Source organism: Osmerus eperlanus, chromosome 5 (assembly GCF_963692335.1).
Source record: "Osmerus eperlanus chromosome 5, fOsmEpe2.1, whole genome shotgun sequence".
Taxonomy (NCBI): domain Eukaryota; kingdom Metazoa; phylum Chordata; class Actinopteri; order Osmeriformes; family Osmeridae; genus Osmerus; species Osmerus eperlanus.
The window spans coordinates 20,441,126-20,458,365 of record NC_085022.1 but is presented as its reverse complement, the minus strand read 5'-3'; the positions used below and the strand labels follow the sequence as shown (position 1 = coordinate 20,458,365).

The 17,240-nt window shown below is 45.6% G+C and overlaps 1 protein-coding gene across 20 annotated transcripts in view; it reads right to left on the bottom strand.

The window, feature by feature from the left end:
• LOC134021558 (pleckstrin homology domain-containing family A member 5-like) overlaps positions 1-11,381 on the bottom strand; it is a 70,612-nt gene extending 59,231 nt beyond the window's left edge. For 11 of the 20 annotated variants that reach the window (XM_062462517.1, XM_062462518.1, XM_062462521.1 and 8 more), the window contains exons 1-3: positions 11,229-11,381; positions 11,050-11,126; positions 10,085-10,142 (exon numbers count right to left, since the gene is read on the bottom strand). In XM_062462517.1, coding sequence (XP_062318501.1) covers positions 10,085-10,142; positions 11,050-11,126; positions 11,229-11,320 — 227 coding nt within the window. In that variant the 5' untranslated portion in view covers positions 11,321-11,381. The remainder of the gene's footprint in view (positions 1-10,084; positions 10,143-11,049; positions 11,127-11,228) is intronic. The other 9 variants (XM_062462524.1, XM_062462527.1, XM_062462529.1 and 6 more) reach the window with 1 other exon arrangement.
• Between the last annotated feature and the right edge of the window lie 5,859 nt (positions 11,382-17,240).

Genomic DNA, 17,240 nt, shown 5'->3' with positions numbered 1-17,240 from the left:
CCTGGTGTCTCGTGTTGCAGCAACATTCATCCCCGCCTGTGACACAGCATGCCAGGGATGGCGGAGGCCTCGCTGGACGGAGGAATCACAACAGAGTACAGGAGAGCCCGTTAAACGCTCTTATGAAGCTCTGTCCCTCCACCCTAACCCCCCCTCTCTCACCCCCACCCCCTCTCTCACCCTGCCACTAAAACTAGCAGGAAGCTGCAGGGAGCTGTGCAGGGAAACTAATGCTCCATCAGAACAACTTTCTTTCTTCTTCCGCAAGTCCATAAAAAAATACCCCCTTGGCTGTGTTTGTTTAGGGGGCCCAGGCTCGATGCCCATCCCCTTCCAGTGCAACAGGCAGGCAGGCTATCAATAGCACCCAACGAGACGGAGCATAGGAGGGTTTTTGGGCAGTACTGTCCGCGTTGTCGACTATCCGGGAGTCAGCTGACCTAAGACAGACGGACAGCGCTCTAGGGAGTGGAGAAGCCAGCCAGTCTTGAGAGCTCACTGATTACCAGAGCTGTTGGTTATCCCGTCAGCATGTGAGACAATGTGATACGATAGTCAGTCGACTGCACAGCAGGTGTTTGTTGAGGCTGTTGGCAGTGGTCTCCCAGAAAAAAAAGGGTGGGCACACACATAGGAAGTTCGCCGTGGAGAGTGTAGCTGTGGGAGACAGGAGAGTGGGTGGAAGCTACTGGAACAGCAGCATCGCTGGTGAGTGAAGTGCTAAATGCAATACATTATCCAATCACTGCAACTGTCTCGAGATCCCTCTGCATCCTGTCTTAGACACAAAACACCCAGCGGGACAAGAAGCTGGCTTGGCAGGGATACAATTACAATAATGCCATGCAATTTGCATGCACCTGTTCTAAAAGGTTGTTCTCGTCTCATGTGAGAGTTGTGACGAGGCCGGTGAAACCCTGGAGCTTACGAGGCGTAGGAACGGCTTCGGGAAGGAAGGGCTGAGCTGCTTTCTGCTCGGAAACAACCGGAAACCATCAGCAGCATCGCTGGTCTTCTCCAGATGTCTAATAAGAATGCAGGGGCAGACTGACTGTAGGAGGGCCTCACTGCTGCAAGCCCTGGGGGAGCGATGTTAGTCTAGTTGGGTATTGGGAAGCTTTGCTGTTGTGGTCTTACGCAAGGAGGTTTTATCTGTAGGGCTGCTGTCCAGAATGGAGCACTGGAGAGAACGCCAGTCATCTGGAGGGGAAACCACAACAGAGAAGGCGAACACCCAACGGTGGTCAAATCAAATCAATTTGTATAGCCCTTTTTACACGCAAGCATGTCACAGAGGGCTTCACATACGCCCATAGAAATGCCCCTCAACCAACCTAAACCCTCAAGGAAGACAAGGAAAAACTCCCAAAAAAACTCTCAACAGGAGAAAAAAAATTAAAGAAACCTTGGGAGGAGCAATTCAGAGAGGGATCCCCTCTCTGAATGGTAATGGGTGGTAATGGGTCTCCACGCAGAACGCCCCCGAGCACAGCTGGACAGGTCCATTTACTGAAGCTCTCTGTGGCAAAGTAGAGGCTTTAGCTGACAGTTGATATTGATACGGTTGACACATGCTTCAGGGGACAGTCGGAGCCAGGTCCGTGTGCTCTGCTACAGAGAGCAGGGGGATCTGGGTGAAAGACCTGTCTGAGACACGACAACCAGGCAATGTGTTTAGAAGAGGTCTGGACAGAGTGAGTTGTGCGTGGGGGGTGGGCAGGCAGGGGGGGGGGGGGGGGGGGATCAACGAAAGCTCCAGGCCCAGGGTGGGACATTAATCTCTCTCTGACTGGTGCTAAATTGAAAACTTGGCAGCAAGCAGCACATCAATGCTGCCCAGCCTCATCCTCCAGTCCCCTGTATGATGGTGGGAGAGGAGGTAAAGTGCTGCTTAGCCTTCTTCTCTAAACAGGTCTCCTTTATGGTTCGAGATGGATGTCGCGCAGCTAGGAAAGACAGAGGGACTCTGCCATGGCCTGTTTAAGCTGGCAGGGTGAAATTGTAACAATTTGTTTTTCGAAAAGAGAAATCGTGTTCCAAGCACTGGCTGGACTTTCTTTTTCTTTTTTTACGTGGCGCTCGGAGAGCTCCCACAGCTGCTCCTGGTGTGAGCAGAGACACAGCCTCCCAGAGTCCCAACCTCCCAGAGCCCCAGCCTCCCAGAGCCCCAGCCTCCCAGAGCACCCGAATCAACACATACAATCTGGGCAACAACTGGACCGAACTGTGCTCACCGGACTGAGAGAAAGACGGAGGGAAGAGAGACAGAGAGAGAGACAGAGAGAGAGACAGAGAGAGAGAGCTGTTTGTATGGGCACAATACTCTCTACTTTTTAAACAGCTTATCACACATCCTTGTTTAGAAGGATGAAAACTTGGCTTGAGTCACAGGGACAAGATAATGGATTTCACAAAGGAGCAACAGGTTGGGTTTTCATCCTACTTGGCATGTGTGTAGTGCATGTAGCTGGTGGGGACTCAAAGGGAAAGTAAATTAGCCATCAGAGCAACGAGGAAAGCTAATGTGGGTATGTGTACGTGAGCGAGTGTGTGTTTCTCTCACTAAACTGCGTAGGCTAACAAATTAGCCTACGCAACGTAGTCTGGGGTGCAGAATAGAATGAAGCCGCTGACACTACAGTCTACAGTAATAACAGATTGATATGGCTCAGTAAAGAACCTCGATACAGACACAATCCCATTTCCAACAAGCCAGCCCTGTCCCTTGGACTCAACCTGGCCCATGATCAGCAAAGGCCAGCTCATAGCAGATTATCAAAACTGGGATTAAGCCTTACTATAAGCTCAACTGCTCTGAGCTTCGAATCAAAGACATCGCACTGCTAAGAGGCTTTGAAGCCAAAGTATTATTCCACGACCGAACCCTAGAGGAAGAACATTCATTCACCACTCAGAGGGGCTCAGCTATATAGTCTGTGGCTACAGAGGATTCCTGTCCGAGAGTGCATCTATCCAGCTGAAGCTGAAACTGAGCGAGACAAAGTGACTGGGTCTTGTGAAACAGGGTCTGGCCCTAGCCCAGGGCTCCCCGGTCTCTGCCAGGTCTGGGCTGAGATCTAACACCAACGGTGAGAGAATCTGTCACCACGCACAGAGGAAAACCACACTGGGGACCCTCTCTTTGCACCAGGATGGGGCAGGGGGAGTGGGCTTGAAGACTAGGCCCCTGTTTGCATGGTACCCATGTGCGCATGTCGATTTCCCACCTTTACATATCAAACAGAAGTTGGTTGGTCGGTGGTTTTGAAGCCACGCTGGCCAAAGCACCGTCCATGAACGAGCGGTTTCTAAATAACAATATCAGTTAGAATAAGATCAACAGTGAATCCGATGAAATATCATCAGAGAAGCAAACAGAATTCTAGCGTTTACTACTGGCATGACTCGGGCCAGCTTTCGCATTGAGAAAAGGCCTTAATCAGCACCTGGGGCAGTCATAGACATGAAAATCTCCCTAGTCCTTGACTCTCACACACACACACACACACGCACACACACACACACACAGCTCGCCAGATGGCAGAGACCCCACAGAGACCGCAGTGCATGAGAGCGGTCGGAGCAGCTCAAAGCTGACTGACTGTTGCCTGCGGCAACGGGACTCAAGGGGACTCCAGAGTCGTGGAGCCAGAGACAGACATGACGAACAGCCAATCCAGATATGCTGGTTTCCCCTCCCAAATCTCATTACACGCACACACACAAAGATCCTCAAAAGGAGTGGCCGGGTGAGTCAGCGACACAACTGTCAGCCTCTCCCTGTTGAGCAGGGAGTAAACACTCCCCTCAGCGCCTGTGGAGTCTGACTGCAGCAGAACCAGAGTCCCCTGCAAGCCATAACAGGAACGATGGGGAACCTTCTGCATCAACAAAGCTACCCTCTCACTGAGTGGCCTGTTAGAACAGCCTGAACGAGGAACCCCTTGGGCCCACGCTTCTCTTTTTGTTTCACGCATTCCCTTCACGGCTCGAGCCTAGTTTCCCGCTTGGGTTTTCCCAGATAACTCTGTCTGATCGATACGAACGCTTTGAGACATCCTCCTGGGAGGAGAGCTATTCAAAGTTCAAAGGCTGCAGACACTGAGATGTGTGGGTTGGGACTGTGTGTGTGTGTGTGTGGGTGTGTAGGGGGACAGAACAGGAACTTCCTCCCTGATGAATCCGGCCACCTTGCCCCCCTGCCGTTCTCTCTCTCTGTGTGCAGCCAGGTAGACTCAGAGCCCCATTAGCTGAGTACCAAACGCTCCCCTCTGACTGAAGCGAGATCAGCGGGGAACCATTCCAGGGCTTTTCTGCCGGGCAGGCTAGCTTGCGAGCTGATTCACTTGAGCAGAGCATCACTCATCAAAATGAAACAAATCCACAAGCGTTCCGCGTCTGTGACACGCTGTTCCATCCTGCAGATCTGATAACGGCACGCCTCGCTTTTATAGACGCCTTAAGAAGCTCCGGCCCGTGGGCCTGGAGCCGCAGCTCCAAAGAGAGGGTTGAGGTTGGGGAGGGCCGTGTGAGGCAACAGATCCAGTAAGACTTCCCCCAAACTCCTCCCTACTCTAGACGGATGATGATTCTCTCTGTTTCAAAGGGAGAAGCATGAGTGGAGCTGCAGATGTGCCATAGGGGTCAGGTGGCTGAGCTGAGCGGTTAGGGAATCGGGCTAGTAATCCGAAGGTTGCCAGTTCGATTCCCGGCTGTGCAAACTGACGTTGTGTCCTTGGGCAAGGCACTTCACCCTACTTGCCTCGGGGGAATGTCCCTGTACTTACTGTAAGTCGCTCTGGATAAGAGCGAAATGTAAATGTAAATGTAAGCAGACAGACTGGAGGTTCCTTCTCCAGTCAGGACACAGTTTGTGACCCAGTCGCTAGCCTAACCCTTAAAATAACTACAAGGCTGCAGACCTACATGCTTTTTGTGGGACGTAATAGGTTTTCATTGGGTAAATACAAGCCACAACATTGAGCAATTACTGTTATCATTACTGTAGAATCAAGAAGCATAATAGAAAGATAGGTTTTCTTGGAAAGCAGCGGTATCAATTATTGATCCACTGGTAAAACGTCTGTGATGATGAGTCGTGCTTGACATGTCCTGCAGTCAGGAGAGTTCGCTAATCTTTTTAAAGCACAGCATCAGCTACAGCCCAAACATATAGGAACACGCTGGGGAGACTTTTGTAAAAAATTGGCCAGATTTCAGTTGACATGCTTTCCTCTGTTCTGTGGGATGAATAATGCAGCAGGAGGAATGAAGCAGCCTAATGAATATGGTGGTGGCAGAGCCGACTAGCTAGTCAAATATTTATGTTTCATATTGGAGTTTACAGAGGAGGGCTGTGCTGTTCCACCATGTCCTCAAAGAACATTGACTTTGATGGAGGTCTTGTGGGGGAAAAACTTTTCCCCGAATTAAGAGGTAGGGAGTCAGGTGGCTGAGCGGTTAGGGAGTCGGGCTAGTAATCAGAAGGTTGCCAGTTCTATTCCCGGCCGTGCCAAATGACGTTGTGTCCTTGGGCAAGAAACTTCACCCTACTTGCCTCGGGGGGAATGTCCCTGTACTTACTGTAAGTCGCTCTGGATAAAAGTGTCTGCTAAATGACTAAATGTAAATGTAAGAGGTAGGGTCGGACACACCAAGCACAGCCAAGCACAGTCCGAAAACAGTCTCAACAACAGTCCAGAAAACCCTATGAAGCCTGAAAGAAACATAGGGAGTGAAGAGACATGAGATAGTAGAAGTATGGAGCTATTTCAGTGCCAGCACAAACTGAATCAGCATTTAACAGTTTTGAATTAGAAATGTTCAAACTGAATAACCAACTGTTTGCTCAATTAGAAATAGCATTTCACAGACTGAAATTGAATCTTTGAAACTCAGAGAAATCATTAGGGGAAGAACACGACAATGATGCTCTCTGTAGGCAATCTCCAATCTACAGGATACTGCAATAAACGGGCAAACTATATGCATCAATACATTCACAACGCAAAGGTCAACACCAATACATAACTACAGTGTTTCCCCTACCATTATATTAGGGGGGCGCCCCACCCCCCCAACGCCCCCCCCCCCCCCCCCCCCCCTCTGGAAGGTCAAGTTAATTTAGAACATTTATGTAGCGCCAGATCACAAAATAAGTCATTTAAGGTTACCTTTCCTATAAAACAGGTCTAAAGCTTGCTATCTTATTAAACAAACTAAATGGCCTTATGTTATTTATCTTATTTACACGACGGCATGTCATTTCTGTTCCTACATGGTCGCCCCCCCCCTCAAAGCTGTAAACGTAGGGGAAACACTGAACTACAACATAACATTTTACAGACCACACACTACTACACAAACTCTTCCTTGTGGGCTTCAGAAAGAGTAACATCCACTCACTCTGGTCATGCCCACTCATAGACTCGTGGCCGGAGGTCCTCGATATGCCTCCCTGACAGCCCCTCCAGTGCTCTGCTAGGAGATCTGCCCACTATCCAAATATCTTTGACACACAAACCCTTTCTCCTCATATCCTTAGCAACTGCAAAAAGGTTACTCTTTTTAGCTGGAAAGACAGAACCAAAATATCATTAACCTGGCCCTGGCTCAACCTACTCATCGAACGCTCAAACCTGGAAAAACTCACAGCAACAGCACAGCTAAGGCTTTATGTTATCAAACATTTGTACACATTAACCCACAAATACTATAACAGTCCCTTGTTACAATCAATCTGAGTTTGAACTGAGAAGTACTCATCCGATAAGATTTACATTAGATTTCAACCCATTTGATTCCATTTAAATCTGTAACATTTAACATACAATATTTAGTTTTAACATTTCAAATTACAAACTATTAAATGCAGATTCCCTTTGTGCTGGCATCAAAATAGCTCCATAAAAAAAGTCTACAGGCCTAGGCCTATTCGCTGTAAACAACTCTTATGGGCACAAAATGGACCCTCATCATTTGATTGGGGTTCAACATTCATCCAAGATATTTTATCTTGCATCGCCACAACAGTCAAGCCACTAGACACCACTGATCAGATACACACCATCGGAAGGCTCATCCCAAGTGCTCAAAGACCCTTCACACACAGGTCACAGAGGACAGAGCTCATTAGTGTCCATTTATACGCTGACACATCATTGCTTCAATGTTGAGTTTAGCCAATTTCTCGTCTTTCCCTCTGCTTGAACCTCAACCCAAATAGGGATTAGGTTAAATATGGGATTATGTGCCCCTCGGATTAATGAAATCTGTCAGATGGTTTGGCACCCTGTCTCGACAACAGACATGAGTTTGCAAAAGAAGTAGGTCTAGGCCTCGTCACTGACCTGGCTGTGGATCTCGTGCCAACATTAATTTGAACTGCAACGTTGCACCCAAAAAGAAAATGTTGCTTTCATAGCATTGTTGACCGAATTATTTGTAGGCCTATACTGTAGAACAGCTAGGTTATACATTTATAATGAGGAACTTAATGACTTTGGATTTCCTATTGCACATAAATCAACAGAAATGTCGTACATAACCAACATAAAGACCTGGCCACTCACTGCAAATATAAATGAGATGAGATGCCATAATTAAAGGCAATTAAATGAATGAATGAATAACATTGAGAGAGTAGAAGTTTAACATCTCTCAATCCATCTCTCAACAGCGCTATTTAGATTTATGTACCTAAACCTACCACACTAAAACCTATGACACACCATACTTTGCCAGCATAAAATAAGGGAATTAGAAGATCACTGTAGTCTCTATCAAAAGGAGCCTCTGTTTCGAGTCATTGATCCCAGGCTAGATCCATACAGCTGACTGGGTGTCCAATAAGCGATTTGCCTCCCTCTACAATCTCAGTACAGGGCTGTAAAACAGACGAGTTAAGCTGGAGGAGAAACACCGATTCTCTGATATGTGGATTATCCCATTAGCTCTTGGCAGAGCAGCAAGGCTTCGGGATTCAGTCCTTCGTTTTAGGACCTGTTCTCCCTGCTCAACTAGGAGATCCTTGGTGAGCTGAATACTTTCAAGGGGCCCAGAGAGACGACACTGGCAGAGGACTGGAGCTTGGGAGTGCAGTAGTTGCAGCAATGCGCTCCATTGACCACCTCATCCCTCTGCCGAGCTCAGGATGATGATGAGAGGCTATTGTGGCCACCGCAGAGAGGGCCTTTCACTGTGACAGGCAGGGGAAGTGAGGGAGGCACAGCGACCAAAACAGGCTTCATTTCACTAACTCTACAGCATGCTGCTTGTAGGAGCACAACTGATTTAAAAGAATACAAGAGTAAAAGTAGCTCTTCTCTTTGAAATGGTAGATAACAACCGTCTCTCCTCTGACTCTCTCCTTGCATACAATGGTCTACTGACAGAACACATGATCAAGAACTGTGCCACCCTCAATAGTGGCAGTGCTGAACACAACAACCAACAGCCAAACTCCTAGTTCACAGCTTAACACCTCCTGACTATGTGATTTACTCCCTGCTGGCAGAGAGCTAGCTGGCAGTTGAAACTATGCTCTTCAAAACAAAGAGGTTTAGGCCATGCTGGCACGATTCTGCAAGCAAACGACCCAGAACCTCGGTTATTCTGAAGCTCAGTCGGGCAAAAATGATCTGATTAACATCTGCAGTGACCTTTACTGATTCAAAGCCCACAATGACATCAACAAATCAAATCTCCCAAGCTCCAAGCCCCCACATCACACTGACAACCTGTGGCCTACCTCGCTACGACTCTCTCACGGCCCACAAATGGATAGAGACGACATCAGCAAGAACTGCTGCTCAGTGCTCCCCATGTGGCCGGCCGAGCAACCAAGCCGCAAAACAAGTCTCTCATTCAGCAAATCTCTCACGCCGACATACTCCAGCAGACTAGATAAGTATGTTTAATGGATTCCATACTTATTAGGGCAAGGCTTGTTCCCTATCAGACTGAGTCTGAGTTCAAAAGTTTCACAACAAACCTCAAATGCATGACAATGCACTGTGTCAAGTGTACCTTTTTCTGAAAATCGCCACCAAATTCTGACGGAGACCATCCTCATGTCATGCAGAATTTGGTTGGTGATTTTTTACTGGAATATCAGATTACTGCCTCTCTGTTCTACTGTTTGGCAGTATGCCACAAGGCTCCTCGAATTCATGAGGAAAGATTGCCTTGTTAACACAGAGAGGAGTGAGGATGGGAGGAAATGTGACTACTCTCCAGCATTCCTGTTCTCTGTACACTCTCTCTCTTCCTCTTTAAAAAAAATGGAAGCTGCAGTGTATTCATGCAGAGTAGAGCATGTGCCAACACACAAAGGCTCACTCATGTGTCTGACACATTTCACTTTTGAGAGGCAACAAGGCAGGGCATTGCATCTACATGGATGTGACACATTCTGAGCAGTAGCTAGCTGTAGATGGATCACATGATGGTCTCTGATTACGCACACTCCTGTCATGAAGCCAATGGAATGAAACGTTAAGACATGGTGACCTCAGCTAACCTCTTCGGTGAACATCACATCGTAAATAGAATTCTCGAATATAGTTGAGAAGGGTGGGAGTTAAATTTGAGGAATAGAAAGTGTCTTTCCCTGAGCTAGTGGAACACATGACTCCCACAAACACAAATGCAAAAACGGTTTCAAGTTATCAGCATATATACATACACACCAGCACAATCATGGTCAAAATGTGAATGATGTTTATGTTTGAAACTGAGACCAACTGACACTTTGCTCACTGCCTGTATCTGTATAAAGACTAATCATTAACCATGCTGACACTATATGCAAACAAAGGAGTAAAGCTCACAGGACAGTCATTTTCTAAACATGTTATTTTCTTTCAAAATCAGCACCGCAAAGAAAGGGTTGGGCTTTGTGTTTCATACAAAAGTTGTGAACATCAGAGGCAATAGAAGATGTGGCATTCAGACATGACACTACACAACATCTCCGTTGTCATCCGTGTGACAAGTATGACTTACAAAGCGGGCCAAACCAAGCATTAATCAAGATAATGATAAAGACATGTTGAAGCAGGATGGCTGCAAAATTCTGACTCACTTGATGAAACATCGTGCTCCCTCGAAAGTATATCCTTCTTCCCAACCAGTCGGTAGATCTGATGAGGAAACAGATTAAACAACAGACTAAACAGGGTTGATTGGTATGCCAATGAATTACATTATAACAGCTGTCAGGGGGGTGGGTGTCGCGGTGCTGGGACCAACCATGCACACGGCCGCAATGCCATTTGGTCAGAGTGCGAGCACCTTAGGCTACCTAACAGACTTCAAGCGATACAGTCACAAGTGACAAAACGGTAGCTAGTTAGCTAGCAAGATAGGTGGCCACTGGTTAATGAGTGCTACACACAGTAAAATTGACATTATTTATGAATATCTAATTGATGTGTATATGTTTGCTATTTGATTCAGTACAGTGTTCGCCCATAGTAGGTTAATTTAGTGGCGACTAGTCAAGTAAGTTCGTATGTAGCTAGACTAGCTTTTCTAACCGCGTATCAGCAGCAGCTGTCGCTGCTGGAAAAATGTCAATCAATTACACACTGGCTTTGCTGCGTTACCTTGCTAGCAGGGCAGCGAGGTGTTTAGCTAACGATATTAGTTACCGAGATGGTTGTCAAGTTCGAAATTTGAATTGTCTCATGTTAATCGTATTTCCTTTTTTTACCTAACGCAGTGGACGAGTGTGTAGGTGGCCAGGTCAGGTAGTTAAGGCTAGCTAACGATACTGTTAGTGCTAGCTGTAGTGCCAAATGTAGGGTGACCAAATTAACCGTCCAACGACTCACTGGCACCAGTGGTGTGGGCACCACCACGCTCAAGAAGAACAAATCGTTACAGATTTTCGCAGTACGCGAACCAAAACCAACACATCAAAGTAAGCAGTAGCAAAACAGAAACAGAGCGAGTTTCTTTGAGATTATGCCGTTGGAAACACAGCATTGGCGTGTACAACATCAGATAATCTTAAAAGAAACTTCTCCACAAATGAAGTCGGCATACCTGGAGTTTTTCTGTGCCCGGTTATTACTGCCTCGCCACTTACTGGATGCAACCAGGTTGTACTCTTCGCTTCTTCGCTGTTGGTGAGAAATGGAAATAGTGAAAACCCGTTGTAAGATGTGCCTAAAAGAGTTACAATCATACATTAAGCCCGATAATAAAATCCAGTATGTCTTTACTTGATGAAGAAGACACGTCCATCCCGAGTAACCCCATAACTCCAAGAAGAAGGGAGACAAGAGATCCACTCGGGGTGTAGATCCGCCGCCATGTCTGGCAATACTAGTACTACAGCATTGAATAGCGCGTCTCCGCTCGAGCCGCGCGTACACCGAAACCTTGGCAACGGGCGGGTAGCTGTAAGGCTAAAAAAAGTGAATCACTGGAGGTGCGGGCCTTTTTAAAATACTCATTAATGTCCTATGCATTTCCCCATATATAATCCGACATTTTACATTGGCAATAGTTGCAGTTGTAAAATGCATGTTTTACCAAATGAAATGGACTAGGATTGTGAGAAACAGATCATGCACGATACATTTTCCTTTACTAGACTAATACTGTTGCACACAACAGACAAAAAGTCACATGAAGCCTAATTAGATTCCTTATCAAAAAGGAAGATTATATAGCACACCCTGCCTTGCTGCTACACTTTAAGTAATATTTCTAAATGTGCCCTTAACTTCCGATAAATAAACTCCTCTTATGGCATTGCTGTGCAGTCGGCAGTGTCAGCTCTTTACACCACACAAAGAGAGGTCACCCAACACCTCGGTAGTTATGCCTGGCTTGTTTGTTGGCTTTACGCGGCATTGTGCTTAAGACTGTACAGTTTTCGCAGACATGGCTTGTGATTGGTCACTGAGTGAGCGCCTCTACTCGGGTCAGGCACAGGCAGGCGTTGCTCGTGGATAGGGAATCAACAAAGAAAAAAAGATCCATTACTTTACCTGGTCACATTTCTAACATTGAGCCCATTGTATGCTCTCCCGTGGTGATGCTGTCAGGGAAGTGACCTGTGACTAGAGCCTTGTTACAGAGAGTTGTTTGTTCTGCTCAAAACCAACAGAGCAGCAGCATGGACGGTGGTTTAAAGAATTTCTAAAACAAACACAAAACAGTGGTCGGTGAGGAGAATTCTCTGCTGTAGTGAACGACAAGAATGGCAAACAAATTAAAACCAAAGTTGTTGGTGTAACCTTCCCATCGGCCCTGTATTGATTGAGAATGGAGAGAGAGAGAGAGAGAGAGAGAGAGAGAGAGAGAGAGAGAGAGAGAGAGAGAGAGAGAGAGAGAGAGAGAGAGAGAGAGAGAGAGAGAGAGAGAGAGAGAGAGAGAGAGAGAGAGAGAGAGAGAGAGAGAGAGAGAGAGAGAGAGAGAGAGAGAGAGAGAGAGAGAGAGAGAGAGAGAGAGAGAGCAGTAGTGGTGCAGCAGGATGCCAGGCCCAATACAAATAGCAGTAATGTGTCTCAAGGAGACCCATCACTCTCTAAGTTTGCCTCAGTTCGTCCACTTTTTCTCCCTAACTCGATGTGACTTTAATTTTCCTTACCTTTAAACTGACAATAACAAAAGAAATAATAAATAAGATACCTCTATGAAGAGTTTTAAGACTATCTCCCATTTTAAGAATAGCCGTCCTCTCCATTTTTCCTACTCTGCGTTTTTTGACCAAGGTCAATAAGGTATGAATTTGCTTTGTCAAAGCCTGATACCGATTGGTCTATACCCACAGGGTCTGAAGGTGAGGTAGTGTCTCGCCGAGGAGGAACGAAGATACCCTGTTTCCTTTTCCAGGGAAAAGGCTCAGTTTCAGCTTGAGAGAGGCTGGACGTTTTTAGTAGAGCAGTCCAGTAAAAGAAAAAAGAGGATGAGGAAAAAATGATGGAATCATATTTGACTTTCGACAAACTTTAGCCAGCAAAAAAATTAGATCAAGATCATTTCAGTGGGGATCAGTAAGGGGTCAGACAGCTGAGCGGTTAGGGAATCGGGCTATTAATCAGAAGGTTGCCGGTTCGAATCCTGGCCGTGCCAAATTACGTTGTGTCCTTAGGCAAGGCACTTCACCCTACTTTCCTCTGGGGAATGTCCCTGTACTTATTGTAAGTCACTCTGGATGAGAGCATCTGATAAAATGACTAAATGTAAATTTCGTTCACTTGCGAATTCAGTGGTAATTGAGGCATTGTTGCTTGAAAGCTCAAGAAACTGAAGGTTTGAACCTTAAGGTTTGAACATGCATAGGGAACGGAGCAGACCGTTACATTTCCACTACAAAAGTCTGGAAGATTAAGCTGGGTATCCCGGTTGATTCCAAAGTTCAAGCTGTCTTGGTATTGTTAAGAGTAGTGCAGTATACCGCTTGCTGTTCATGGTCTGTCCATATTGACACAAATGACAGTCCATTGCACAGGGGCTATTGAATCCTTTTTCTTTTACAGCCACAGGCATTTCTTTAGTGAAGTCCACCGTTGCCTAGATCCTGCTAGGGGTGAATCATGTGTGTTCGGCCCTGCTTACATATCAACCCAAAGAAGTCTCGTTCCTCTGAACGCCCTCATATCCTGAGGGCCTCATCACATTTCTGCAGCTTGTCACATCTGTCTCTGCTGAGGCTTATTTGAAATATGTGTTGTTTTAGCTACTGTCCTAATTAACATGGAGGTGGGGAATCCACTGTCACCATTCTCCCAGGGAAAAAGAGACAAATTAAAGTGAGCTATCTTTAGAGATGCGTTATGTTTCCCATAGTGGTTGACAAGACTAAGACGATACCCATTGTCGTTGGTTGTGGGATACCAGAAAATGAGTCACAATAAATACGTTCAGCACAGAGATTTTATCCTGAATTAGCAGATGAGGATGACATTGTCTCCAATTACAGTACATTACTCTCAAAAACCCTCCCCCTACAGAAACTAATAGGAGGAAAAGAAAAACAAATAAACATGGAAACAACCATACCAGACCACAGGAGCAAATGAGTCCTTGGCCCCCATGGAACTGTCCCATCTGTTTATCCCCTCTCTTGGCAGGCTACTGGGTTGAGTGGACTGACTCCCCCTAAAATGTCACTCTGGCCTTAAAAGTTAGCTAACTGTTTTTTAACATTTCATGCTAAATGAGCTGTGGAACTGCCTTAGAGATCCACACATGTGCAGATTTATTCTAACTACAGCCCCTCTGATATGGTTGCTTTGTTGTTGAAGGAGAGGACTGTGAGCAGAGGCTTGTGGAATTGTTACGAAAAAAACTGTTTTGTAAGCAGAGCAATTTGAAGACAATCAGATTTCTCTCTCGGTTCTCAAATCCGAGAGAGAGGAAATAATTAAGAACTCACAGCATTGTGTCTGGCTGATACTGTGCTTTGAGGTCTTACGTAATTGCTCCAGAATTGTAAAAAAAAGAAAGAAAAAAGAAGAGGTTCTTTTCAACATCTCAGGCCAGACTTGAGGCGTCAACATGTAATTAATGGATGTGTATATCAAGCAGCTGTTTGAGCGCCTTTGTTCTGTTGCCTGTCCTGCAGTCGTTATCCTCAGTGACTGGTCTCCAAGCTCTGAGGTTGCTGATTGACCACTTGGTCCTTAGTCTGGGTCCTCAGTGTCTCAGGCAGGATCACAGGCAACCCTGACATAATGGCTTGTTTTCATCTGTGCTAGTTGTTGTGCAAGACCAACTATTTGTCCTCAAATTGGGGAGATGTTATCCCAGCTCTACACTGCGCCTGTGCATAGGTTGTTATGGTACCCGTGGTACAATGGGTTGGAATGTAGTAAATATAACAGCCCACTAGCTTGTGTGGCTCACTGTATAGTCAGAGTTCACACTGTCTGTTCCTCTGAACTGAATGTGCTCTACTCTTTCTCTCCTATTTCAGAGTATCATTTTACAGGCATCTATTACCCACAAGCCAGTGCTGCTATTAGGGTCAGTCAAATCAGCAGGCGCTGGTGACACTGAGTGGTACTGATGGAAACAGTGGCATCATGTTGGCTTAGATGACGGTAGCAGTAGTAGTTTGGAAGATGTGTGCTAAAGGTTATTCAATTGTTAGATCGTTTGGTGGAATCAGTTGTCAAGTCAGTTAATAGTTCCCAATTTAATTCTTGGCTTTTACCAAATCTGCTGTCAATGTCCATGTCTCCTTTTAAGGACTGTAATGAAAGATACTACTTGGCCAGGATGTTAAACTTATTCCACACCTTCTGTAATCTCACTATATGAGGTTAACATGATGACCTCATAGGGATTTCATGGGGGTAGGGTGCAGTCCAAGTGGTTTTCCTCCCAGCACAGCCGCACAGCTTTTATGAGATATTTCCACAGATGATGTGTGTCATTAAAACCATAAGGAGTGAGCAATCTGCTTAGTGATTAGGGAATCATGTTGTAAGTGGTCTGGGGCAACAGCAATTAAAATGGCATTCTGATCTCTAGGAATCTTTCAAAAGCCAAGGCAAATCCAGTTGTTGTGGAAATAACTCAATTATGACATTTGCAACTCACTTGTGCTCGCTGGGTTTAAAGTCTTTGTTTTAAAGCACCTTGATAGCTTAATCGCCAGTAGGTTGGTCCTCTGGAAAGCTACTGACGACCTCATTTGCTGATTTAAAAGGTGGACTTTGAGTGAAATTTTGAGTTATATTGCCCCGTCTACCATAGACACCTAGCTGATTCCTAAGATAATGTGGAAACGTGCACTAGTGCTATTCCACTTTGGTCCTAACGCATCTCTACAGTATGTAGGCAAGCACATCGCACAACACAGCACATTACATATCGATTGCGGTGCATAAGATGTAGCTGGCATAATTACTTAGCGATCCATGGGTGGCATTTAAGTAATGAAGTAGATGATTAATTAAAGTGTGGGTCTGTTTAATATTGATCAGAGTCTTTAGCTCGTCTCCGCCACGCTGTATAAATAACCCCTCGTGGGTGGGAACCTTGGATGTTCCCAAGCCATTAAAAATCATCACTTTTGCTGACAAAACACATCCTGACACACGTGTCCCCGAAGTTTCATCTTCACGAGTGCAAATTCATCCTGTTCGCTGTGTATTTATGCGAACCTATAAAAGATTATATCGACCCTCCCCAGGGGAATCACCTTGGAAGTGTTACCTGAGTGTAATGGATTTGAAGGCATTCAGTCAGTATTAAGTGGATGTAACTGTTTTGGCCTATATCGTGCCACTCCAACTCTAGTGTATGAAATCAAACAAACTTCTATGTATTTCAATGGTCATCAACACCCACCACTCAAGTAGCCAAGTGTGTTTGTTGAGTGTCGTGTACCAGAACGTCTAATGATGTACAGGACTTCCACTAAATGTGGAACTTACGACCCAAATCTCTTTTCCATTTTTTCTTTTTTCCTGAGTTATTCCTTGTCTTTCTTGAGGTTTGAGCTTCTTGAGGCTGATCTATGGGCATCTGTGAGGCCCTCTTTAACATTGCTTGTAAAAAAAAAAATGGGCAGTACAAATTAAATTTGATTTCCTCCAGCTGGGAAAGCAAGAGTTGTGACAGTCATAGTTGAATTGAGTCATGTGACTCAGGTCCCAGGTCATGTGAGACAGGACAGTCAGGAAGACCGGAGTCGTGTGCAGGGCAAACCTCCAGAGCCCCTCATGGACCATCGGACCTCTCTCACGCCCCAGCGAGGAGTGGGACGAGCTCAACAGTTTCCTGTCAACTTTTGTTGACAAACTCTCAGGCAGATATGTTTTATAAACTAATAGGATGGATGAGCGTAAAGTTAAGTGTTGTGGCTCAAACAGTCTCTGTCTTCATATTCAGCTATGATTGTCAAGGGGAGGACTACTCCCATGGAAATGGTATCTGTCTTCCATGTGGTCGATGACCATCAAAAGGGATAAAAGCAAAGCTTTGTGTTGTGAGGTATTGTCATTGAGCTTTAGATCTCCAGAAAACACATTGTCGGAGGCACAAAGCAGTATTGCATGATTCAGCATTTTGGCTTTAGCATGTGGAGAAAATAATTCTACTCCCACCCTCAGTGGATCCACAAAACAGGCGCACAACAACAGCGCTAGGCTAAAAACATACATTACCTTCTTAAATCATAAAAAAAAAAAAAAATCTTCCATGACTCAATGTCGAGAAAAAAAAGGATGTCAACACTATCGCTTTTCAAAACAAGTACTATGTAAGAACTG